The sequence below is a fragment of the Nylanderia fulva genome, unplaced genomic scaffold (genome assembly GCF_048542155.1).
Source record: "Nylanderia fulva isolate GAGA-0341 unplaced genomic scaffold, ASM4854215v1 Scaffold385, whole genome shotgun sequence".
Lineage (NCBI taxonomy): Eukaryota > Metazoa > Arthropoda > Insecta > Hymenoptera > Formicidae > Nylanderia > Nylanderia fulva.
The window spans coordinates 31,337-58,379 of record NW_028190461.1 but is presented as its reverse complement, the minus strand read 5'-3'; the positions used below and the strand labels follow the sequence as shown (position 1 = coordinate 58,379).

Here is a 27,043-nt window from a genome sequence, read left to right as displayed (position 1 = left end):
CCAGCAAATTCTGGTGTATAATGTAATGTCCTCTCTTTTAATACGTATTTTAATCGCGCTCTACTCTACATAACATAATGCAGTAGGATATACGACACATTTTGACATTATTCGACACAATAATTCTTGTCGAATAATCTCACGTGAAATATTTCGTGTTTTCACTATAGTGAAAATTAGCCAATCAAGTGAATGCTCACTTTTGTCATTTTCACTAGGTTTTGAGATACACAATCGACCCCCAGCATTTCTCACTGATTTCAGCGCCATATCGTAGTAGTGGTCAATGCAGTAACTATTAATACGTTCCCAAGATAAGAGCGTCTCATGCTCATGAACTCGTCCGGCGGCATGTACGAGATTTATCTTTTCGTAGCGTTCGCGTATTTCGGAAAGGACAGAATTTTATGATGTTATAAATAAATAAAATTTTAACCTGACCTATTATAATTATTTTTTAATAAATGTTTCATTATTATTATCATCTAAGTCTAAGTCGTTTAATTAATTTTTAGTTTTTTAATAATTAATTTAATTTATTCTAATCATTTTAATATGTGAAAAATACTAATACGTATACGTTTTATAATGAATTAATATATTTCGAGAGTCGAATTATATATTTTTAATAATATAAAAGTGTTCAAAAATTATATTTGACTTTTAATTTTAATTATTTTAGCAAAGAGTTCCGAAATCTCTTACACACATAATAGGGATTTTGTTCATCCATATAATTCGCAATTAAGTATATATGTTAATTATTAATTTTAATAAAATACAAAATTAAAATTAAAGGTCAAATATAATTTTTGAACATAAATATATTTAATTCGTTATAAAACGTATACCCGTGATAGTATTTTTCTCGTACAAAAATAACTAGAACAAATTAAATTACTCATAAAAAAATTAAAAAATAATTAAATAATTTATATTATATATGATAATAATAAAACATTTTATAAAAAAAACAGATTCAATAAATATAAGTATATATGCCTGCCTAAAGAAGAGACCGCCATCTTCGTGCGATAGACTTTGCCCCTTACCGACACACTTTGCCCCTGGTTCGAGTCCGTGCTAAATTTCGTAGACTTGAACCAAAAGACTTTGCCCCTGGTTCGAGTCCGTGCTAAATTTCGTAGACTCGACCAAAAGACTTTGCCCCTGGTGCAAGTCCAGGCTAAATAAGTACATGTTATACTTATATTTATCGAATCTGTTTTTTAATAAAATGTTTTATAAGCTTAGAAAACTTGACTTTGACGTAACTAGCAAATTTTATTTAATTATTTCACGACGGTTTGACGTAATAAAATGTTTTATTATTATTATATAAAATATAAGTTTAAATTCTTTAATTAATTTTTAATCTTTTATGATTAATTTAATTTACTCTAATTATTTTTGTACGAGAAAAATACTATCATGGGTATACGTTTTATAATTAATTTAATATATAAGAGTTTTAACATATTTGTGTTTAAAAATTATATTTGACCTTTAATTTTAATTTTTATTTTATTAAAATTAATAATTAACATATATACTTAATTGCGAATTATATGGATGAAAAAAATCCCCATTATGTGTGTAAGAGATTTCGGAACTCTTTGCTAAAAAATAATTAAAATTAAAAGTCAAATATAATTTTTGAACACTTTTATATTATTAAGAATATATAATTCGGTTCCCGAAATATATTAATTCATTATAAAACGTATACGTGATATTATTTTTCTCATATAAAAATGACTAAAATAAATTAAATTAATTATTAAAAAACTAAAAAGTAATTAAACGACTTAGACTTAGATGATAATAATAATAAAACATTTTATTAAAAAAAGATTCAATAACTAGTAGGTCAGGTTATAATTTTTTATTTATTTATTTATAACATTATGAGCTATTAAGCTCATCATCTCGTTCGCTCTCTGTCTTGCTTTCATTCGGCAAGTCACAAACAATATATGATACTCGTATGTTCCTACTTCAACTCTCGAGAATCTGAAACAAACGAAACTCGTGTCCAATATACAGGGTGTCCGGTAACTAACAGACCACTGATTACAAATGGATTCTTTGGTCAATTTGGGAACGATTTTTCCTCAGCGAAAATGTCGAAAAAGGTCATCATTTTTTACAACTTTCCAATCTTTGTCATTATGTATCTTTATAACTAAGCCTTAAATTAAAATTTTATTATAGTAAACTCTACCTGAAATTAACTGAAGAATGTAATTATGTTAGACTTTTAACTCCAAAACGTTTAGTTTTCAAAAAACCTATTTTTTTCAATCGCTTATAACTCGAAAATTATTGACTTCTCAACATTTTTGCTAAGGAAAAATCGTCTCCAAATTGGCCAGAGAATCCGCCCTTAATCATTGGTCCGTTAGTTACCGGACACCCTGTATATATTATATAAAAGTGTATAGATAGCACGTCAGAAGCTTGTGAGCTTACAGCGATAAGTAAAAACAATTGCGTATCTATTTCATTGCGTTTATCTGTTTAAACGCGCGCTTTAATTTTTCCAACGTTTTTGCCTGTTTATATTTTAAAGGTCCTCTCTTCTAAAAATCTTGTTTTAAAGATCCTCTCCGCGAGCAAAATTCGAAAACATAAATTATTTAATATTTTTACTTTATTATTTGTAAATCCTCGGTAATTTCAAAATTTTTCTATTTGAAAATTATTAATTTTCTATTGCCAATTAATTTTATCACAGACTTTACTCTTACTTCCATTGCACTTTCGTTTGCGGTTTTCAGTATACGATTTTTTATCGTAGTTACTGAAAATTATTATTGTGAATTATACTTGTGCAATGATATGAAGAATTTACAATTTCGTTGAAATTGTTGATTTTTCAAAAAAATTACGAGATTCGCGGAAATTGCGTGCTTTCTTGGCATTTTCCGTTCGCGGCAGGCGGTTTATTTTTGATTGTTGCAAGTGTTTTTGTTTTCTTTTTTATTAAAATAGATAATAATAATGTGAAATAAATCACGATATTTGACAGATGTGCATATATATAGAAATTGTAATAATAATAATATTATATCATAAAATTGTAAATTGTTTCAATTTTTTATAGACTGCGATAAAAGATTTTACATTTGGACAAGAAACTGCGGTAAGTAAAAATATAAAATTCTTGAAAACGTACCAAAAATATTTGATAACGTAAAAAGGTGAACTTTGAAAAATAAGGAACTTAAAAATTGCACTAATAAATGGGCTATATGTGAGCCGTGCGCGGATGTAAGGTGTGTTATATCGAATTTTAATTAATAGAATTGAGAATTAATTCCAATTTTAAGTCTTACAAATGTCCAAGCTAATTTTTTGTACCTCGTGTACATTTTTGAAAGTTATATCGAAAAATTAAATTTTAATATGCGTCTTACATCTCACATTTCGCATACGGCTCACATATAGCCTATTTATCTCTTATACTTTATTTCAACCCTTATAGAAATTTATTACTAGTAACGCCAATTTATCACTTATTTCGAGTAATTAATCACTTTTATTTCGAATACTTAAATTACTGTATATTATAGTATTTTAAATACTCGAAATAAGTGATTAATTGGCGTAGTGATAAATTTCTACAAGAGAATAAGGAGCCTTTAAATTCTTAATGTAAAAAATTTCAAGTAATTTTCTTTAATAAAATTTAATTAAAAAATTTAATTAAAAAATTTTTGAACACTGTGTTAAATCACATTTAAAATCGTGATTATTTCAATAAAAAAACATTTTATGTGTAAAAAATATATTTTTTATATTTAATAAATTTTATATATATATATATGCATATGTAAAATATTCTCTTTTTCTCTCTCTCTCTCTCTCTCTCTCTCACACACACACACACACACAACGGGGGCCAAATCTCTCAAATTGGTCTCATGATCAATTAGCCTGGATTCGCACCAGGGGCAAAGTCTGTTGGTAATGTCAAACGAATTTAGCCTGGACTTGCACCAGGGGCAAAGTCTTTTGGTCGAGTCTACGAAATTTAGCACGGACTCGAACCAGGGGCAAAGTCTTTTGGTTCAAGTCTACGAAATTTAGCACGGACTCGAACCAGGGGCAAAGTGTGTCGGTAAGGGGCAAAGTCTATCGCACGAAGATGGCGGTCTCTTCTTTAGGCAGGCCTTTGGCGATCTGTCTATTAGGGTGCGATTACATGGACGCGCGGAAACGCGGAAACGCGGAAACGCGGAAGAGAAAGTAACTAAACTTTACTAGAGTCCCGCATTTCCGCGCGTTCCGTTCCGTCTGTTTTGATTGCCTTATATTACATGGAGCACATTTTGAGCGGAAAAGCGGAACGGTATAGTGACAAATAGACATTTGTATTAATTTTTTAAATTTATATTTACTTAATTCATTGTAATTCCTTTTAATATGTTCATATCTTTTCAACTTATCTATTGAATACAAGCATTTTAATCAATAAATATAGTTAAATATTAATATTTTATAATTCCCCGTTCCGCTTTTCCGCTCAAAATGTGCTCCATGTCAGGGTGCGATTACATGGACGCGCGGAAACGCGGAAACGCGGAAACGCGGAAGAGAAAGTAACTAAACTTTACTAGAGTCCCGCATTTCCGCGCGTTCCGTTCCGTCTGTTTTGATTGCCTTATATTACATGGAGCACATTTTGAGCGGAAAAGCGGAACGGTATAGTGACAAATAGACATTTGTATTAATTTTATAAATTTATATTTACTTAATTCATTGTAATTCCTTTTAATATGTTCATCTTTTCAACTTATCTATTGAATACAAGCATTTTAATCAATAAATATAGTTAAATATTAATATTTTATAATTCCCCGTTCCGCTTTTCCGCTCAAAATGTGCTCCATGTAATATAAGGCAATCAAAACAGACGGAATGGAACGCGCGGAAATGCGGGACTCTAGTAAAGTTTAGTTACTTTCTCTTCCGCGTTTCCGCGTTTCCGCGCGTCCATGTAATCGCACCCTGAGTTCCATCTATGGCTCCAATTACTCCTGGAAATCCCGTTTTCTCAAAAAATCTATATAATAAGTTCAGGTAGAGTTATGTTACAGAGCATATTTTGTACAAATTAACTTCAATTTTATATATGCGATTCAAGTACTTACTCTTCTTTAATCTCTTGTTTTCTTCTGTTTGATATTGGAAATTTTATCCATCGTCCCATAACTGTATTTATTGCATTTACAGTGGCATGAATAGCAACAGAAATGGAAGTCTGACACATGCTTGATAAATAATCTTGTCCAGTTCTTCTTTGATAAGAACCTGATGCAAAGAAATTAAGTGTAGCAAAAATCTAAAACATAATAAAAATTAAGATTATAATAGTATATTGGCTAACAAGTGCGGGAAATCGGAAATCGGACGAGAATGCGGAAGTTTGGCGCACGAGGCGAAGCCGAGTGCGACAATCCGCACTCTCGGCCGATTTGCGACCCGCACATATGTTGGTCACAATATTTTATGCGATCGGTGCGTGTAAAGGGAGCCCTTTCTAAAATCCCATCATGTGCGGAAAGGGCGACTTTCCGCGCACCCGTTGCATAAAAATTATATAATAAACAGCATTTTCTACTTGATAAAAATTACGCACTTTAATATAAAAATTACGTGCACCAATGAGTACGATTTTACGTAAAACAATAAAAATTAAGAAAATTTAACTAAATATAGTATAAAGCATTTGGTATTTGTTGAGCATTGACTGTCCAGTTTATATGTATAAAGTAGAAAACATTATAAGAACATTTTAATAAAATAGGAAAGATGAAGGAAAATATTTGAAAAATTAACAACTTGTAAATGTGATGGAATTGCTGTCTTTCTCTTTTTAATTGGCATAAAAGGTATTAATTCTTCTATTAGCTCTATAGTTGCAGCTTTATTTAATCTGAAATATATAAAAATTACATTATATATAATATAAAATTAATATATAATATAATATATAATATATATAATAATATATAATATATATAATAATATATATATATCTACATCTTTAAACTTGCAGGTGCAGCAATAGCTTGGGAGTCCAGAAAACAAAAGACTGTCTCACTCTCTACTACCGAAGCCGAATACATAGCTCTATCGGAGGCTGCGAAAGAGGCAAAATATATCCGAAAATTTCTACAAGACACTGGATTGTGGGAACATCAAGGATCACCCACAACCATCTATTGCGACAATCAAGGAGCCGGAAAGCTAACGAAGAACCCGGTTCATCACTCCAAATCAAAACACATAGGGTGCATTCGTTTATGCAGCGATTAGCGCATCCACTGCGCATCTACTGCGTCTATTATCTGCGAGTCACGTGACATCATTTACCGAACGATCACCTGCGTGAATTGACTGCTCAGATTGTAATTGGAGTGCGTAAGTAAAGAAATTTTAAATAAATATGAATTAACTCAGAAATAAATATTTTTTATTGGCTCTCAATATAAACAATATAAATATGATGGTTTCTAAATTGGCCTAAGAGCCATAGCACGAAAAATTACGAAAATTAATTATTCGGAACTGTATTTCTTGGTACGAGATTACTAAAGTTCCATATATTAATTAACCTCGAACTTACATATGGAGAAATAGGCGCGAAAAATATAGGTCCGAAAAGTCGCTGAAGCGGGAATCAAACCCGCGTCTTTCACTTTCCGGGCGACTGCTCTTACCACTAAGCTATTCAGACTTTTCGGACCCATAGGGTGCATTCGTTTATGCAGAGACTGCCGCAGAATGCCGCAGATGTCGTTCGTTTACTCCACCTGCGCAACCGACTGCAGCGCAGTTTGTTGTTCGTTTAAGCAGAGCTGCTGCCTATCTGCGCAGCCATCTCGGAGGTCCTGCTCAGGATGCTCTGCTCGCAGTACTGCGGACTACTGCGTAAACGAATGTAGTCTTCTCCATTGTTAAGCCAATTGAACTTGGAAACGTTGTCTGAAAATTATTTCAATTATAAGTTATGTTATAAAAGTTCAGAACAAAGAAGGTGGAGAACAACTCCTCCAAATAGATCCTACAAAACTAAAAGTAATGCAAGGTAAGTAATACAATAAAATTATGAAATCTGTTAATTTATATTTACGATCCAATTAACTTAAAAATGCATTTTTATCAAGAATATAAATTTAAAGTAATCTGTTTCAAAAAAATGTGCTTTTGTATAAAGATGCAATTCTGTTACAGTCATTCCTAGCTATCAAGTTACTTCGTCCCCAGTTAGTTTGGAAAAATCTGAGAAGTCTACATTCAGCAACATTTCAATCCTACTGTCATCACTGTCTGAAAATGTTATGTGCACACGTCATATGTCAGAACCTTCAATCTATTTAAAAATTTCATTATATTTATTCAAATAATAATTCATATTTAATATAAATATGATGGTTTCTAAATCGGCCTAAGAGCCATAGCACGAAAAATTACGAAAATTAATTATTCGGAACTGTATCTTTTTGGTACGAGATTACTAAAGTTCCATATATTAATTAACCTCGAACTTACATATGGAGAAATAGGCACGAAAAATATAGATCCGAAAAGTCTGAATCTTAGTGGTAAGAGCAGTCGCCCGGAAAGTGAAAGACGCGGGTTTGATTTCCGCTTCAGCGACTTTTCGGACCTATATTTTTCGCGCCTATTTCTCCATATGTAAGTTCGAGGTTAATTAATATATGGAACTTTAGTAATCTCGTACCAAGAAATACAGTTCCGAATAATTAATTTTCGTAATTTTTCGTGCTATGGCTCTTAGGCCAATTTAGAAACCATCATATTTATATTGTTTATATTGAGAGCCAATAAAAAATATTTATTTCTGAGTTAATTCATATTTATTTAAAATTTCTTTACTTACGCACTCCAATTACAATCTGAGCAGTCAATTCACGCAGGTGATCGTTCGGTAAATGATGTCACGTGACTCGCAGATAATAGACGCAGTAGATGCGCAGTGGATGCGCTAATCGCTGCATAAACGAATGCACCCATAGACATACGCTACCACTATGTCAGGCAAATCTATGAAGAAGGCGAAATAGATGTGCAATATATACCGACAAGTGAAATGATCGCGGATATTCTCACGAAAAGCTTATGTATTTCAAATCACGAAAAATGTTTAAAAGGTATAGGCACAGGACTAGTTAAAGTAAACAATGATAGAAACGAATAGGATTGCGATTCAGGGAGGGTGTTGAAACATAAATATATACACAAATAGAACCGCGCGGGTCAAGACTGTCATCTTCTATACACACCGCCTATCGACCATCCAATCATGGGTCGATGTATACATCGACCTAATCGATAAATCGATCCCGGTCGTACTAACTTCCGACGCGCTTGCTCTCTTCCGCCTAGTCCTTCTGGCTGTACGATCTTTTTTCTTATAATAAAACGTGTCTAAGCTCTACACTATATTTTTCTCTTTTTGGATCCATCCTTGCGCTACCCAAGCTCACATCCCAACAGTATGTATAAAAAAATTAATAATATATTGTAATTAAAGATTTAGGTACATATGTGTATATGTATTTTAGTTGGCATTTAGATATGCATGACGTAAAGATTGCAATCACAGTTGAAATAATTACATAAATCGCTCAAACTAACAGGTCTTATCACGGGAAATCTACATATAATATAGATTTTCTATAACTAAAAGAATCAGTTATATATTTTGATGTCTTTTGTTATCTATTTCTGTTAAGGCGTCTTATTATTGTAAGTGATTTGTCAAAATCACTTACTGTATACTATATTATTAACGGTATTCATATGTATCTTCTATGATTATATTAGAATACCGTATGCCAACAAATACATATACGATAGATTTCATTTATTGTACCGTGTTACTGTACTTTCTTAAAATTTTATTATTATATATATCTCGTGTTATATGTCATTAGTAATCAGAAAATACATGATTTTACAATTTCTTAGCATGATTGCATAAAAATATTTTATTTAGTCCGTGATTAAACCTGCTAGTTAACGATTTATGTAATTTGTTTCAACTGTGATTGCAATCTTCTAAGAAATTGAAAAATTCATGCTTATTTTTCTCATTACAGGAAAATAATACTCATTACTAAATGTAACATGATTTGCAAACATATTTTAATGAATGTAATTTCATGATACACAGTATAAATATTTCTTTTCAATGACAAAATTATGCAAGATATATATAACAATAAAAAAATGAAGAAATTTTTTTTAAAATTACAAAATAAAGAAATTATATTATTTTATAGAAAATACTCATATTAAAAAATGATTCTTTTTCTAGATAATTTTTACTACGTTCCACGTTATTTTATGTTTTTTCTATTCCTTGCATTAATTTTTTTAAATATTAAAATTAATAAATATTAATTTAACGTATAAGACGGGCAACAAGAGCCAAATCGCGGATGACAATGCGTTATCCTAACGAAACTAAATAATTTTCCGTTAGAATTAAATACCGGTACACAAGGCACCAAATTTTACTTGGACACGGCCAAGATTTTAAAATATGAAATAATCTCATATTTGAGATTTAATTTCAATACCCCCTTTAACCCCCCTACGGAAAATAAATAAATGAATGCAAGAGAAAAATATAGATCCGAAAATCGCTGAATCGGGAATCGAACCCGAGACCTTTCGCTTGCCGGGCGACTGCTCTTCCAGCTGAGCTATTCAGATCCTTTCGATTCTATACTTTTCTCTGTTATATATATTAATGTTGGTAAACAAACGCATTTTTAAGCCAGCGTGTATCAATATAAGAGTTTTAACAAGGCTCTGTAATATAAATATAAATTTAACGTATAAGACGGGCAACAAGAGCCAAATCGCGGATGACAATGCGTTATCCTAACGAAACTAAATCATTTTCCGTTAGAATTAAATACCGGTGCACAAGGCACCAAATTTTACTTGGACACGGCCAAGATTTTAAAATATGAAATAATCTCATATTTGAGATTTAATTTCAATACCCCCTTTAACCCCCCTACGGAAAATAAATAAATGAATGCAAGAGAAAAATATAGATCCGAAAATCGCTGAATCGGGAATCGAACCCGAGACCTTTCGCTTGCCGGGCGACTGCTCTTCCAGCTGAGCTATTCAGATCCTTTCGATTCTATACTTTTCTCTGTTATATATATTAATGTTGGTAAACAAACGCATTTTTAAGCCAGCGTGTATCAATATAAGAGTTTTAACAAGGCTCTGTAATATAAATCTATCTATATTTTTCTCTTGCATTCATTTATTTATTTTCCGTAGGGGGGTTAAAGGGGGTATTGAAATTAAATCTCAAATATGAGATTATTTCATATTTTAAAATCTTGGCCGTGTCCAAGTAAAATTTGGTGCCTTGTGCACCGGTATTTAATTCTAACGGAAAATTATTTAGTTTCGTTAGGATAACGCATTGTCATCCGCGATTTGGCTCTTGTTGCCCGTCTTATACGTTAAATTTATATTTATATTACAGAGCCTTGTTAAAACTCTTATATTGATACACGCTGGCTTAAAAATGCGTTTGTTTACCAACATTAATATATATAACAGAGAAAAGTATAGAATCGAAAGGATCTGAATAGCTCAGCTGGAAGAGCAGTCGCCCGGCAAGCGAAAGGTCTCGGGTTCGATTCCCGATTCAGCGATTTTCGGATCTATATTTTTCTCTTGCATTCATTTATTTATTTTCCGTAGGGGGGTTAAAGGGGGTATTGAAATTAAATCTCAAATATGAGATTATTTCATATTTTAAAATCTTGGCCGTGTCCAAGTAAAATTTGGTGCCTTGTGCACCGGTATTTAATTCTAACGGAAAATTATTTAGTTTCGTTAGGATAACGCATTGTCATCCGCGATTTGGCTCTTGTTGCCCGTCTTATACGTTAAATTTATATTTATATTGCAGAGCCTTGTTAAAACTCTTATATTAATAAATATTAATATATTATTATATATATATAAAATAATATAAGATGTATATATTAATATTAATTACTATTAATTAATAATAAAATAATATAAAATAAATATAAATATAAAATATTTAATAAATAAATGTATAAAATATTTATAAAATTTATTAAATAAATTTTATATAAAATTCTTAAATATTTTTTTTTTAATGAATTATTAATAATGATATTATTATAGACCTTTGTGGTTTTTCTTTCTTCATATCATTTTTTTCTTATTTGTAATTAATATAATAGTGCTCAAGATGATCTTACATTTAGTATCCTTTATTTTTTACTTTTCTTATATATACTTTTATTTATTTATAAATCTCTTAACTTTTTTGTATGATGCACTAGCTACTTTGGCAGTACGATTGTTATATCTCGTACGGGAATATAGTTTTACAGTAATCATGTATTTTAATGCTTGCATCCGATGATTCGTTATTTTATACATTTTATGTTATTTACATAACATTCGTTATTTTTATCTAACCAATCTGGATGAATTTGATTCGTTGCATGTACACATTCCGTCACTATTTTTTCAAGCATCTGTGTGGATGACCAATGGCTTTGCCATGTACAATTAAACGCCATTAATTGCGTTTTAGTAATATTTGTGTATAGAGTTGTTGGTCGTACTAATTTTGTTACTGTTGGAGCATCTTCATCTGTATTTGGATATTCACGAAATTCTATATATTTTTCATTTGCTGCAGGTTCATCCATTGGTGTTTTCATCATTGCGTTGCGGCAATCGTCACAGTTACTTTTAGCAATACTTCGCCGTGCCACAAATCCGGCAAAAAATGCAATGGCATTTTCATCGTAATTGCTATCAATCGGATTTATATTATCAATTTGTTCGATATTATATTCTTCGAGAAGAATTCTAACATCTTCGTCAAGCAATTCACTTTCATGTTCAATATATTCTATAGTCGCATTGCTCGTATTCATGACATTTTCTATTGTCTTAACAAGTCGACTTGGTCGATTAATAAGAGTTACACCTTCTGTACATTGAACATTGCCCTTGTCGCTAGTCTGAATATATCCTGTGGAAAGTATATGTCTGATAGATAATCGGATCATTCTTGCGGTTGGATTTGGATTAAAACCTCCGCGTTGTCTCAATTTAGAAAACAAATGTTCGACAGAATCCTGATTACACAATCCTGTCGCAAGTTCAAATCCTTCGTATTGATTTGCAAGTTTTTTATAAGTTGCAAGAATAGCTCGTATAGTTAATGGAAAACCTTTGAAACAAGGAATTTGAACTAGATTTTCCGCCGATTTTGACCATCTTGAGCACCATTCGATAGAATCTGTTAACAGATTTTCAATATCTGAATTTCTGAAGGATAATGGTCGTTTTCCGCCAAATGTAATATTAAGGCTGTAACTGTTACAAGCATCAATAATATTATTTAAGCGTGTTGCAAAGTCAGCTGTAGCTTCCCACGTACTCGTATTTAATTCTTTTGCATTACCAGCTGTTCTTATTGCAGCTGCAAATGTGTGACTAAATAATTGAAAAGCTCTTTTAACATTCATCGCTTCGAAATTATTTGGACGAATATGTGCTTCTGTTATATGGGATAATAAATTTGAGCCTCTTTTTGTGGCATTGTCAATATACCAAGTCATTTCAAAATCTGAATACGATGCGATTATTTTTCCATCACAATAAATGTTTTTGTGCGTTCTAAGAAAACTTGCCAATCTTTTTACCAGATGAGGAAAATCAAAAGATGCGTTATATTTTTTTCCATTATCAAGAGACACGGTAGTGTCTCGCGACCAGTTAAGGGCGTAGCGGAGACACCGTGTATCTTAACGCGAGTCGGACATTTGAGTCTTTATAATATTTCGAATCCTCAATAATGGCTGAAGCAATCGAGTTTATACTAGACTTAATCGATAGATTGAGTTCGAATTATATAATAAAAGTGTCTTTATTTCTGCTCTACGTGATTTGTAAGCAGAGATATATAAATGCAAAGTCGAAATATGAAAAGTTTCTATTAAGAAACGTCCCCGTCATCATTATCATCATTATCATCATTATCATCATCATTATCATCATCGACCACGCATGCATAGTAGTATCGTGCTACACGTATTCACACGTATACAACACATGCGCACACATATATTACACGTACACAACACATGCAAGATGCATGTAGTGGTAATTTTGTCCATCTCGCACGTTTTACAACAGATGGCGATAGTGGCGCTCCGCCATATCGGCAGCGTGCGGGGTTATGTTGGCTAACTCTCTCTCTCTCTCTCTCTCTCTCTCTCTCTCTCTCTCTCTCTCTCTCTCTCTCTCACACACACACACACACACTCTCTCATTCTCACTCACTCACTCACTGTTCGTCTTGTGTACTTATTTAGTACATTCATGATTAAACATCTATATGCATTAATGTGAAATTTACTTACAATTAGTTTACTTGAAATATTCAATCTCTAAAGTGTTTATCTTATAAGATAGACAAAAAAATCTGAGTAAATAATAAGAAAAAAAAACAAGGATTATTATTGTCATAATTTTTTATCAATTAAATACTCTCAACTATCCAATAATTAAATAAATACGTACAAATGTGCGCGCGTGTACACACATACACATATTGATATTAAAGAGATTGAAGGAGAGGAAGGAGAAAATAAAAATTTAAATATTCACATATATTTTCAAATATTATATATGAATTTATAGTTTACATATCTAATTAATAATGAATTTCTAATTATATTAAACATATCAAAATAAAGACATACATGTATTTATCAAATGAATAAAATTATTGAATACAGACTTAAAAAATTTATTAAACATAGACTTAAAAAATTAATTAATTAAACATATTCCAAATTTAGAAAAAATAAACTTTATTTATATATGCAACAGCTTTTTAAACTAAATTTTTAAATTCTATTTTATATTAGACAATTATCTCAATCAACATCTACGTCCACATTAGCTGCACTGCAGGCTACCTCTACAGCCACATTATCTGCTCCGCGGATATAGCGTTATGCCAATACGATACATTACATGTACTTACTTACTTGCCTTTACTGTACCAACTCTTGTTCTTTCCACGTAATCATGTTTTTACAGTTATCGTTTGCTGTATATCTTCCAGCAAACTTTATTTCGTGTGAAGTGTATTTAATTAATTAAATCTCTGCGAAAGATTGAGAAGATGAAGGGATAATTCAAACTATGAAGACATGGTTACATGGAAAAGACAAGAGTTGATACAATAATAAAGACATACATGTATTTGTATCCTGCTGGCATAAGGTTATAGAAGTTGATTGAGATTGAAAAATAATAATGAAAATAATAAAAAAAATAAAGACACATGTATTTGTATCGTGCTGGCATAAAGTTATAAAAGTTGATTGAGATTGAAAAATAATAATAAAAATAATTAAAAAAAGGAAATATTCAATCATCATTTAAAAGCATATTTGAAATCTGTAGAATAAACAGTTTTTGCAAAAAATGTGGAGCATTTGAGCTCTAGCAAGTCTAAAAATAAATGTAAACATCAATTAATAATAACTGATGTTATATATATATTATATATATAAACCAATTTGTTGCAATATTCACTATAAAAGGTTGTAAGGGTCAGATGGCTAAAAGTGAATAATTTAAAAGATAGTTAACATAATTTAACATAAACTGAAATATTTCATAAAATAAAATATTTGTAATATTTCGAAGTTTATGTAAGATTATATGTAGATACATAAAAATTATACCTTTACAACTTTTTATAGTAAATATTGCGAGGAATCGATTTATATGAGAAAAATTAAGGTAATTCTATTTTGAAAATATAAGTGACCTTTAAATAACCTTGAAAATCGCCGTTTAGGAAAAAGTCTGTGTCAACTTTTTCTTTTTCGAAATCCTGCAACTTTTATCTAAATTTAATAGAAAATGTATAAAAAATGCTCGACATTAGTACACACACACACACACACACATATGGGTAAATTTATATAAATAGGGTGCTTTAGGAGGAATGATCAGGATTCTAGGATATGATTGTACACATCATTTTAAGCAAAGAAGTTTAGATAAACATGTTTAATAATTGTTCTATTCCGGTCATAAAAATATACAAAAATGAATGATATAATCTCTAAAAACTCACCTTTAAAAAAAGGTAAAAAAAGGCGACCAGTTAAGGGCACGCCATTAACAAAAATTAATCATTGCAAACCCATGTAGAATCCTAGGCAAAATTAACCATTGCAAACCCATGTAGAATCGTACCCATTGCAAACCTATGTAGAATCCTATGAAAAATTAACCATTGCAAACCCATGTAGAATCCTATGAAAAATTAACCATTGCAAACCCATGTAGAATTGTATTAAAAATTATCCATTGCAAACTTATGTAGAATCCTACATTGCAAACCCATGTACAATAGAATTGTATGTCTTTATATTGATATGTTTAATAGTAGGTATACTAGGAGAGTTCTAGACCAGGGGCAATGAGGGGGGGTGAGGGGCGGGGGGGAACCGGGGCGAGGGGGGTGACGTCACGCGGGGGGAGGGGGTCTTATCAGTAGATAAGCTTATCTTTGTTTATAAACATATCAGATAACCTGATAAGGGGATCATGTTACCTGATATATTTATAAACAAGATAAGATAAGGGGATCATGTTACTTGATATGTTCATAAACAAGATAAGATAAGATAAGCGGCGTCTTTGAGCGGTATCAAAGTTTTCATAAATTTTCTCCGAAAATCCAAGATAAGATAAGCGGCGTCTTTGTAAGGTATCAAAGATAAGCGGCGTCTTTGTAAGGTATCAAAGATAAGCTTGAGCGGTATCAAAGTTTTCATAAATTTTCTCCGAAAATCCAAGATAAGATAAGCTAAGTTTTCGAATCCAAGATAAGCGGCGTCTTTGTAAGGTATCAAAGATAAGCGGCGTCTTTGTAAGGTATCAAAGATAAGCTTGAGCGGTATCAAAGTTTTCATAAATTTTCTCCGAAGATAAGATAAAAATTCTGCGAATGGCTGCCGCAAAATCCAAATCCAAATCCAAGCTTGGATCCCGAGCACCGACAATCAAGGGGGTTGCGTTTCTTCATCTAAATTTGATAAGATAAAAATTCTGCGAATGGCTGCCGCAAAATCCAAAATCCAAGCTTGGATCGAGCGCCGACAATCGGATATCTAAGTTTGATAAGATAATTCTGCGAATTACTAAGAACAAAAGGTTCGCCGACAATCAAGCGGGTTGATCCGTACAGGTTGCGACATGTTAATCCGATCCGGCGTGTCGATCCGACGGGGTGAAGAAGGTACGGGCGGCTTATCTATGTATTTCTAAGAATTATCAGCGATATCTAAATTTTCTCCGAAGATATCACACAAATATTTCTCGCGAATTAACAATTGCATCATCATCCCCACGAACAAAGGGATGATCGGGATATATAATGAGGACCGATGCAGCTGCCGGGCCATAGTACCACTGGCGAGCGCACGCTCTTCATTCAGAATGTTTGTAATACTATCAAGTGCTTCCGACATTCTCAGTTTAAGTGCCGAACAGTTGCAATATATTCCGAAGATTGTTTTACTGCAAAAGTGCGGATATTTCAGTAGAGCATTTGTGGGAAAAACTGCCGGAGCACATTAAGACGGATCCGGAGGTTCAGACATATCGTCGCTGCCTCGAACACTACAATCGGCCGTGGATGCGAACGCATATTGACGGTCCTGCACCGATGATCAGGGATTGCAGCGAATGTCAGCGAAAATAGGCTGAGGTTAAAAGTGCGAATAAGTGATAGACATTGAAAAATGGAGAGCGCACCGCAAAATCATGCAGAGTGTCATGAGAAGGGGTGTTATAAGACTGCTGAGAGATGGTATAGACATCTCGAGGTATGTTGTCACAATGAAAAAAAAAAATAACCCGTTTTGTAATAAACGTGAAGCGGTGACTTCAATTGTACAATATGTACGAAATCGCGAACTTGGTGTGCGAAAACCGCATACAAGACGTGTAGCCCAGTTCCTGGAAACGCATGAAGACATTGTAAGAGTGGCTGGTGATTTATCTAAATGCACCAGAACGTCTAAGCGACACAAGCGAGTCGCATGTTATCAACGTCGATACAAAAATTGTGTCGATTATTTCACTGTGGACAACTATGAATTTGGCTACATGGACATGCCTTCACCATCGGTGTCATGCAAAACACAATCATCCGAAAATGATTCTGACCAAGAAATGGAGGAGTCAGATAGGAGAGAACCATCGTCATCATCATCATCATCATCATCATCATCATCGTCAGATTTTTTTGTCGGCAGCCTATTTATCTTTTCTGTGATAAAATAGGTATACAACATATGTGATATCAACGTGTTCTGAGAGAGAGAGTAGATATGTCTTCGCGAAAGGTGTAAACATGTCGATAGACAACTACTGAGCAGCCGCTATTTTTTGTTTCGTCGGAGATCATCTTTCGGAGATAATTGCATCATTGCATGAACAAAGGGATGACCGGGATATATAATGAGGACCGATGTCACTGCCGGGTCATAGTACGGTGACATTTCAGCGCAATAAGTGACTCGAGAATCAATTGTTTTTTTGCAAAAATGGAGAAAGACATGGAAGTAGTGATCTCCGACGATGAAGAGATGAAGGTGGTGGTCATCCCTGATGACGAGATGGAGGTGGTCGTCGTCCCGGATGACGAGATGGAAGTTATAACCATCTCCGACGACGACAGTGACAGTGATGGTGCGGTGTACGACCCTGTGTACGACAGGGAGGTGAACATCCTATTGGACGACATTGAGGATATGGATGTTGATATCGTGCCCATTGAAGAAGACGGTGATGACAATGACGATGACAATGACGATGACGATGACAATGACGATGAAGATGACGATGACGATGACGATGAAGATGAAGATGACAATGACGACGGGTACGATACTGACAACGCTGTCCGGGAGTCGTGCAGGTCCCGGATGTATGGCATACGCGCCACTGCATCCCTCGACGAGACAGCGAGGGTATGCACTGTGGCGTCGTATGTCATGGCGTTCGTCGCACCATGGGGGATGATCAGGATCTGCTTTCGCTGTTTCGTGAGAAACAGGGGCAGATTCCTAAGCATCACGACCGTCGAGGAACACACAACATCGCGGTACATAAATGTACTCGAACAGCGTTGCGAGGATTGCCGGGAAAGATTATACATATTCTTCCTGGCCAACTTGTGCCCAATCTGTCAAGGACGTGAGTATATATAATATGTCAAAAATATAGAATATGTCAAAAAAATATATAAAATATTAAATTATTATATTTCTATGCACAGATGTCGAGTCCGATGACAGCGGTGCGTGATGCGACCCCCCCCTCTCTCTCACTGTCCCGTCAGAGCTGTAAGTATATTAAAATACCAAAAAAAAAAAAAATCTATAAAATATTAAATTATTGTTATTATATTTCTATGTGTAGATGCCACTACCTCGAGCCGCCGCCACATCTCTCTCTCTCTCGCTGCTCACTCGCCGTCACCGTATATTTTTATATTTTATATTTTATATTTTTATATTTTTATATTTTTATATTTTTATATTTTTTATATTTTATATTTTTATATTTTTATATTTTTTTATATTTTTTATATTTTATATTTTTATATTTTTATATTTTTATATTTTTATATTTTTTTATATTTTACATATATTATTTTTTATTTTTTATTTACACACACAGTAGAGAGGGTTTGGAGTCATTAAATACCGCGGAAGTGACGAACCGCGGGGTCCTCATCTCTACTGCAACACATGTACAAGTACACACACGCATACACACATGCACATACTCTGACATATGAGGTGTAAATCCGACTGGCAACCTCCACGCGGTACACCTCGGGTAATGCTAATGCCGGCGGTAATATATTAAATAAAAAAATATTAATAAAATGTTTATTAATTTAAAAAATGTTTCCCTTCTTCTTTCCTTATAGAAAAAATATGTAAAAACTAATGTAAAAAGTAATGAATAAAATATATATATTTTATTAAAATAAAAAAAAAATGTTTTTCCTCCTCTCCTTCACATCCCTCGCCGCAACATCTCTCTCGCAAAATCCAGGCTTGGATCTCTCTCGTTCACCGTCGCATCTCTCGCCGTCGCATCTCTCGCCGTCGCATCTCTCACCGTCGCATCTCTCGCCGTCGCCTCTCTCGCCGCTGCATCCAGGCTTGGATCTCTCTCGCCGCAGGCCCGAGCCGCCGAATCTCTCTCGCCGCAGGCCCGAGCCGCCGACTCTCTCGCCGCAGGCCCGAGCCGCCACATCCAGGCTTGGATCTCTCTCGCCGCCGCGCGCTACCTCTCTCTCTCGCTCCGACGGGAGAGCTCGTATACCGCCGCTACTTCCCTCTCTCTCACTCTTGAATGCATGCTGCATCCGATCTCTCTCTCGCGCTGCGGCCCGTTTTCTTTCTCTCTTAATGAGATGGTCGCATGCGCCTCGTAAGATAAAATTATCGATTCTGCCGCAGCATGGATGGTCTTATCTCGTAAGATAAAAATATCGATTTTTTTCTCGCTGAATGCATTGTCCTTGACACAATAATTATATCTCGCAAAATATGTAACGGGTGGCGCGCAAATAAAGTACACCATAATATACATATAAGTATTTATTCGTCTTATATTTAATACATAATTATGTAGTTTTATTACATATTAAAAACTAAAGCCACCAGCTCGCAATCGACAAGTTGGTGCATGTTGAAGACATTGCTAGCGCGTATCGCATTCGACAATTCTCTCGCATTCGTTACAGTGGATGCAATATTGGAGAATTGAGTATATTTGATATCAACCGTTGCGATGAGCCTCGTCAATCGATCGTACATTATTTCGATACATAAATCGAGCTCGAACATACGATGTAACGTCGATTCGACCATCATCATGCGCACGTCCGCTGATTCGAGACTTATGAGCTTGGTGCTGTTTATCTTGTGAAATCGCACTGTTAGCGGCCCGACACTTATGAAATTATACACATCGTTGTTGGAGGAGTCATTGTTCAGGTAATTGTGAATAGCGTGGCGTTGCTCGTAGAGTCCTTTCCACGTTTCGAGAGATAGTAATAGCTGTTTTCCCCGATGATCTCCTATGGCGATCTCCACGTAACTCGGCGGATCCACTCTGATGCCGATTTCGAGGAATTTGAATTCCGTTGCCGTCAATGCGTATCGTCTTCCAAGTATACGAACCGCACGAGGCTCCAGCGAAACGCTGTAAAAAATTCGGAAAAAAAAATTAAAACTAAATTAGGAAAAAAAGAAATTATAACTCATAAAAAAATATAGAATATAAAAAAAATATATAAAATAAAATTAAAAATATAAAAGATACAAAAAAGTTATACTTACTCGTCGCATTTCTTCTCGCACGTTTCTTCATGTCTCGGCATGTAGTAGTAATTCATGCTGCTGCTGCTTCTTTGAACCGAGGGTATTAAAAAGTGAACCGTCAGTTAGAACGGTCGACGAAAGACTGATTGTATAATAAGGTACTAATAATCGAGTAACGGTCATTTTTAAAATATTAGGAGAAGGGGATTCTTAGAAATATATCTGGAGGGAAAGAACAAAGAGAAATATTTAAAATATTAGGAGAGGGGGATTCTTAGAAATATATCTGGAGGGAAAGACAAATTTTTAAAAGTAGTGGGGGTAAAAGAAATTCTTAGAAATACGATTGCGTGAGAAATTTTTAAAAGTAGTGGGGGTAAAAGGAATTCTTAGAAATACGATTGCGTGAGAAATTTTTAAAAGTAGTGGGGGTAAAAGGATTTCTTAGAAATATATGGTTAGGAAAAATAATAAAGAGAATAGTATGTAAATAATATGTTTATTCAAAAAACGGATGATCGTCGCGATTAGCCGACCACCAATTGAATAATTTAAATACATTTTGTAACGCGCAATTTTTTACATGTTTATTACATCGTAGAGTATATGTGGGATCTAATTTATTTAATGCAGGCACATCTTCATATATGGCATCCAAGGTCTCAATCATGAAACCGCTGCACGCATCGTCCACTATTTCGGCGAGCCACTCTCGCTTTTCGAGTCCTTTTACATACACGAGAGAGGAGTCTTCCTCCTCGTCTTGTTCATTTATGCCATTGATAGCTGCCGTGATCAAGCGCTGAACCATGCAGTATGGAACATTTCCATCCTCCCATTGCAAGCTGTGATGATGCTGAGTTATCCATGAGGCCTGGCGCCTTTCCGACTTTATAAGCACGCTCCACGGCACAGGGCATGCGAAGAAATAGTGCGACATGATATATCCTCTTCTCAGGATTGCCGCTTCCTTCACGATAAATCGCTTGTTTAGGATAAATCCTTGCAGGTCGACAAACGTTGGTGCGGACATGATCTCTTCGATGTGAGTCAGTCGAGAGGTATTACTTCACTAACATCAGACATCTCGCATCATTATGATTATGTATCCTCCTCCCCCTCCCTCACACGCGTAGTTGTGTAAACATTTTTAGGTGATTTTGCGCACAACGTTGGTCAACGGGTTGTACTGGATCACGCGATCGTGCATGATGAGGCAGTACGCAGTGGTATTATTAGGTATATTCTCCTTACATTCAAATTCCAATCTCACATCCACCGTTGCGCTCTTGACCGATTCGTTTTGTCGAGAACAATCGATAATCACAAACGGACCGTTTTGTAAAAACCGTGTGATGGTGAGGCTCGGCTCGAGATACTCGTATCCGTAATAATTTTTGCAGAAACGCGCATACGTGTCATACAGAATCGACCATCTGTTTCTATCGAAATCCAGATTCATATCGTCGTACGGATAACATTCCGAGTTCAGATAGAGTTTCACGTTGGTTAATTTACAGTTGTCGAATCGACTCGTATCCTCGGACATGACATTTTTACGCCCTGTCTGCAGAGCAAAAATTACATATCGCGGCTTCTCCATTTGAGTCGCGGTCTTAATGGCCCACGAATGCTTGGTCGTACGCTGCAATAGCGGAAATTCGTATAGATCCCATGAGCGGAAACCCATGCTGAGGTAACGTCCGCTTTCCAGAGCGCGCAGCATCGACAGCTTCTTAATCTCGCTCAACAACACGTGTGGCATTCGCCATTGTATCTTGAATATGTTGATCACAGGCTCCAGTGCAGAATTTCCATACAGACAATTATTGTCGTTGCGCGCTCGTATTAGGATCAACTCATGACGCGCATTAATAACCACGCGTTTGTAATCCTCGCAAAATCCCAGCAACATGTGCAGCGGTACGCAAAAATTAAAGTATCCATTCACAGTAGTCGGGCTATCCCAGCCTGCATTTCGCATAATCACGCTTCTATCGGATGACATTGTCACATACTTTTTCAGCAGACTTGTTATTCCCACATTCCTGTTGCGATCAATCTCCACACCATCGAGCTCGTAGCGAATTTCGTCAAACATGAATGCGACGCAATTATTTCCCAGCATCACATTGGATCCCTTAATTGGATGAGTTATCCGCAGTTCACCCTCGATGTAGAGGAAACTCTCATACGGCAACGTATATAAATCCTGTTGTTGTATGGGTATTCTTATCTCGTCGCTGTATCCAAATGTTGTGTTGGCAAACGGGTTGTATGTGTGAGTCTCAATCTTGACGATGCGATCGTCAAAGACTGGCTCTTCCTCGATGTTGAGAATCTCAGTCATTGTTCAGATGGCGCGCACCGCAAATCCCAAAGATTGTAAAAACGCAACGTTTGACGAAGTGAGTCTCTTCTTCGCGGTTGATTTGGTATTAGCGAATGATGTTGTTGCTGGCCTGATTGTGTTCTTCGTGTCTTTATTCAACACGAGCATCCCGTTGCACGAGGGTGGCCCGCCGTCGTACGTGCAATCTAATTGTTATCTCTTCACCTCGAAAATCGAGCAATCGTCCCTCCTGGTCAGTAACGCGTAACACTAAATCAGTAATGCTCCGTACGAAGACCGGCAGGTAAATGATCTGCGCCGGCGTTTCCGATATCTTATATCCTGGTGGTACCCTCGGTGAAAATTCGTGTATCGTGTGAACGAGTTTATCGTTGCAGTATGCACCCGCGGTCACGTTACACTCTATGCGGATAATGTTCACGTTGATAATATTAATCGCCATGTTCGATTTGTGCCATTTTTGCGGTTGCAGTATACGATTCGAGAATCCCAGCAGCGATCCAATGTTGTTGGGCATGCTAAAGTTTATTCTGTAGGCACACTTGATCTCGCTTCTCATCGTATTGTAATTAGCGCGGAGCACGATTGGGTAATCTTCATCGTCGACACCTTTATCGCTAACAGCATTATGTTTTCGGGAAAGTGCGCGTTTCAAAAATTCATGTATCGCTTGCAGCTCGTACGATCCCTCGGGAATCGTAATTTCCGCATCGTCTTTGCCGTAGTAAAATTTATTATTCGAGGAATTCACATTCGATATAGTGTGATAAGTTTCAAAATCCGTCAGACCAAGCTCGTAGTCCGCGTCGCTTAAATCTATGGGCGGAAAGTAGGTCGCCGCGAGGACGCTACTCTTCCCAGTCAATGTTAGTGTTAGCGACATGTTGACAAAACTGAGTTAAATAGCGCAATGTCAGTCTTTAAATTCGCTGCAAGTTGAACTAAAATTCAATCTCTCGGAGAAACTGCAAGCACAATTGTCCACAGATACTCTGATCATACGTTTGATAAGAGGTGTAATTGTATTCCAATTTCGGCACGTTTAAATATCGCACCAATTTCTCGGGTGGTCGAAGATTGCCAAAACTGTCGAAATAGATTGCGCGATTTCCCCTTTTTGCATACGCCACCCAATGAGTGCCAGGACCGTCTGTGCTGTCCAGATTGACGATACCGCTCTCATTTTCTCGCGCGCCATTTATCGGTAAATTATTGCGCATAAATACACCTTTAAAATATGGAATGTGCATACGTTTTGCAAGTTGTAGCAATTGCACATTTGTAGTTACACCTTGCGGCATTTTTAACGTTTTTTTGACGTTTTCTTTTTCCTCGCTCCTCGTCCATATTTGTAAGGGGCGAGATACAGTCCGCGGCCTTCCATGGCGCGATTGTGGCGTAGTATCTCTTGCAACTGACGTTGCGCGGCTTTATTGTCGTTTACCGCTTTTGCTACGCCAGCCGCTCCGCCAACCAGGGATCCGAGTGCGCCCAGCATTGGTAAAATCGGCAAAAATCCGCCTCGTTTCGCTGCTGAAAGTACCCTCCTCCTCCTCTTCTTCGTCCTCTTCTTCAAGCCCATGCCGAGCTTCATCTTGGCTTTCATCGCTGCCCAGACAACTGCGGCCGCGGCTCTCTCACCGAGACTCGAGTTTTTCGCGACGATGCGAGTTTTCGCTTTCTCGGCGAGTACCTTATCCGCCGCGTGTCTCTCGGTGAGTTCGCTGCTCCGAGAGTACGCTATATCGTGTTCACGACACGCCGCGTCCAATGGGTTGACGCCTTGATCACCTCTAGCCAATCGCTTTTCCAAACGAGTTCCCGGGCCGCAAAATTGATAGCCGGGGATATGAAGCTCGACCGGAAGTGCGTTTATCGCACGATTTAATACACCTGTGCCTATTTTCGTTGACATCCGCCGCAATCTCTAGACGATACTGAGCAAAGCGCGAGTCCGCGCAGCTATAAATAGGCGGACGTTGGAGGTCAAATCGGGAGTGAGAAAATGAAATTCGTGCGACAACCTCTGACGATACGAGTGATGAATTACGACGACAGAGTACGCTGCAGCGTGAACGAAGGTGTGCGCAAACACGGTACGATGCTACCGACAACTATACGCGCGATCGTTTGCGGCCCCTCGAATTGTGGTAAAACCAACGTGTTGATAAGCCTGCTGGAAAGTCCGCACGGTGTGCGTTTCGAGAACGTGTACGTGTACTCGAAATCGCTGCAACAGCCGAAATATCGCTATTTGGAAGATTTATTGACGTCGATTGACGAAATCGGCTACTTTACATTCTCAAATAACAGTGACGTCATTCCACCGAGCGAGGCATGTCCAAATTCAATTTTTGTCTTTGATGACGTGGCATGCGACAAGCAAGATACGATAAGAGAGTACTTCTCAATGGGACGCCACTCGAACATCGACTGCTTCTATCTCTGTCAGACATACGCGAGAATACCGAAACATCTTATACGCGACAACGCGAACCTGCTAATCCTATTTAAACAGGACGCCACCAATTTGAAGCACGTGTACAACGATCACGTGAATACCGACATGTCGTAAGAGGATTTCGGGGAGTTATGTCGTACATGTTGGCAACAAAAGTATGGATTTCTAGTGATAGACAAGGACAGCTCGCTTACGAACGGGCGATACAGAAAAGGATTTAACGAGTTCGCGATACCGCGGAGCCATTAGTCGTCGACAGCACTCTCTAGAGTTTAGGATGGCTGATAATATTCGCGAGCGTGAAAAGGTTGCCATGGAGATTGCGAAGACGGCCGAATCGATCCGCAAGAAACACCGCGCTCTGAAGACCGGAAAGATCGATGATGATATCGCCGTCAAGACTCACTTTAAACCTATTATCGAGCCGCTACAAAAGATTGTCGACAACGCGACGATTTCGGTGAAAAACGAGCCTAACACCGACGACGACGACGACGACGACGGTGTGAAGATCGAGACACGGTATGAGGGGGAGACACCGAAAAAGAGAAAACATAAAATTATCAAGCGATATAAAGAGGAGGAATTGAAAAAGAGAAAATATGATATTTCGAAGCCATTGGACGCTTCACTGCCGACAACATCTACACCGATAAGCGCACAACCTGTGATACCCAAAGTGCTCGTAGACGAAAATGTTTTGGAAACCACGCGTAACCTGTCCGAAATACCCCTTCGACACTGGTTAAGATCGCCGGAAGGTCGACAAATGATGCGAAAGAATTTGGGGCCATTAGGACGAGAATACATGGACGCTCTTCTCGGTGCTGATGAGAAGAAAGAAATTGATAATGTATACGGAGTCTATTTCGACGAGAATGAAATGCGGCTCGGCAGCAAGCGATTCGCGATTGACAAAGATGACAATATAATCATAGGCGACACGCGGTACATTGGAACGCCCGAATTGTACGAGTTGATCTTCAAGAAAAGACCCGATTACCAGGAGGACGATTTGCAAAAATACAAGCACATATTATTGGCGACAAACGTGCATAAACGCAATTTTGATGCGCAAGGTCGTGTGAAGGGTAGCAAGGGGGACAAGTACAAATATATAATCGCACCGTTGACGCGGGTGGAGAGCCCAAAATCTGGCACTGGAATGCCTCGCGCTATGACGCTAACCGACAATAAGATTGATTACGTGCACTGGGACGACCCCAACGAGCTAGTGGATCGCCTACGATTGCTCGATGCTTCGCGCCAAGCTGGCAACAACGCGCATGACAACGAGATCCTGTCGATAATCGAGGAACTGCGGGAAGCGGGCATTATTATAAATTAAACAAGGGTTCCGACAATCTATTCAGTCTATCGCGTGACACTCTACAAAGCATTGCAAAAATGTCTATCAATAAATTTGGATTATTCGAGAGGAGAATTGATACAACCGGCGATCATTGGCACACATTGATGAGAAGATGTGTGCGTAAAAACGCTCTATGTCGCGTCGCTACAGATTATGACGCGAGATCGCGCAAGATTCGCCGTGTAGCGCAACCTGAGGCGGATACCGATGCCGTCAACAAATTGTACCTGGAAGAGTGCTTTAAAACATTGATGATCCAACAGAAAGAGTTAGATGAGAAGCTGGCTGCGTTAGAGAAGGATGTACGAGCGTTGGAGACTGCGATAAAAGAACTTTTGCGTGCACCAAAC

At 36.5% G+C, this 27,043-nt stretch overlaps 3 protein-coding genes and 2 long non-coding RNA genes across 5 annotated transcripts; 2 read left to right on the top strand and 3 right to left on the bottom strand.

Annotated features, from left to right (window-relative positions):
* Positions 1–1,972: 1,972 nt before the first annotated feature.
* Positions 1,973–8,042, bottom strand: LOC146722007 (uncharacterized). The gene is made up of 3 exons (XR_014925387.1): positions 7,913–8,042; positions 6,822–6,993; positions 1,973–2,013 (listed from the first exon to the last, which is right to left on the bottom strand). It is a non-coding gene; the product is annotated as an uncharacterized LOC146722007 (long non-coding RNA).
* On the top strand, positions 6,758–7,331 carry LOC146722008 (uncharacterized). The gene is made up of 2 exons (XR_014925388.1): positions 6,758–7,096; positions 7,243–7,331. It is a non-coding gene; the product is annotated as an uncharacterized LOC146722008 (long non-coding RNA).
* A 3,212-nt stretch (positions 8,043–11,254) lies between the features above and the next one.
* On the bottom strand, positions 11,255–12,645 carry LOC146722006 (uncharacterized). The gene is given in 2 exon segments (XM_085485674.1): positions 11,255–11,502; positions 11,505–12,645. Coding segments are annotated over 2 exon segments (1,245 nt in total). The 5' UTR covers positions 12,594–12,645; the 3' UTR covers positions 11,255–11,346.
* A 7,121-nt stretch (positions 12,646–19,766) lies between these two features.
* LOC146722005 (uncharacterized) lies at positions 19,767–20,786 on the bottom strand. The gene is made up of 2 exons (XM_085485673.1): positions 20,526–20,786; positions 19,767–20,388 (listed from the first exon to the last, which is right to left on the bottom strand). Exons 1-2 carry the CDS (start codon positions 20,579–20,581, stop codon positions 19,821–19,823), a joined length of 624 nt encoding a protein of 207 aa, XP_085341799.1. The 5' UTR covers positions 20,582–20,786; the 3' UTR covers positions 19,767–19,820.
* A 4,812-nt stretch (positions 20,787–25,598) lies between these two features.
* Positions 25,599–26,669, top strand: LOC146722004 (uncharacterized). The gene has a single exon (XM_085485671.1). It carries the CDS (start codon positions 25,599–25,601, stop codon positions 26,667–26,669), a length of 1,071 nt encoding a protein of 356 aa, XP_085341797.1.
* The last annotated feature ends 374 nt before the right edge of the window (positions 26,670–27,043 follow it).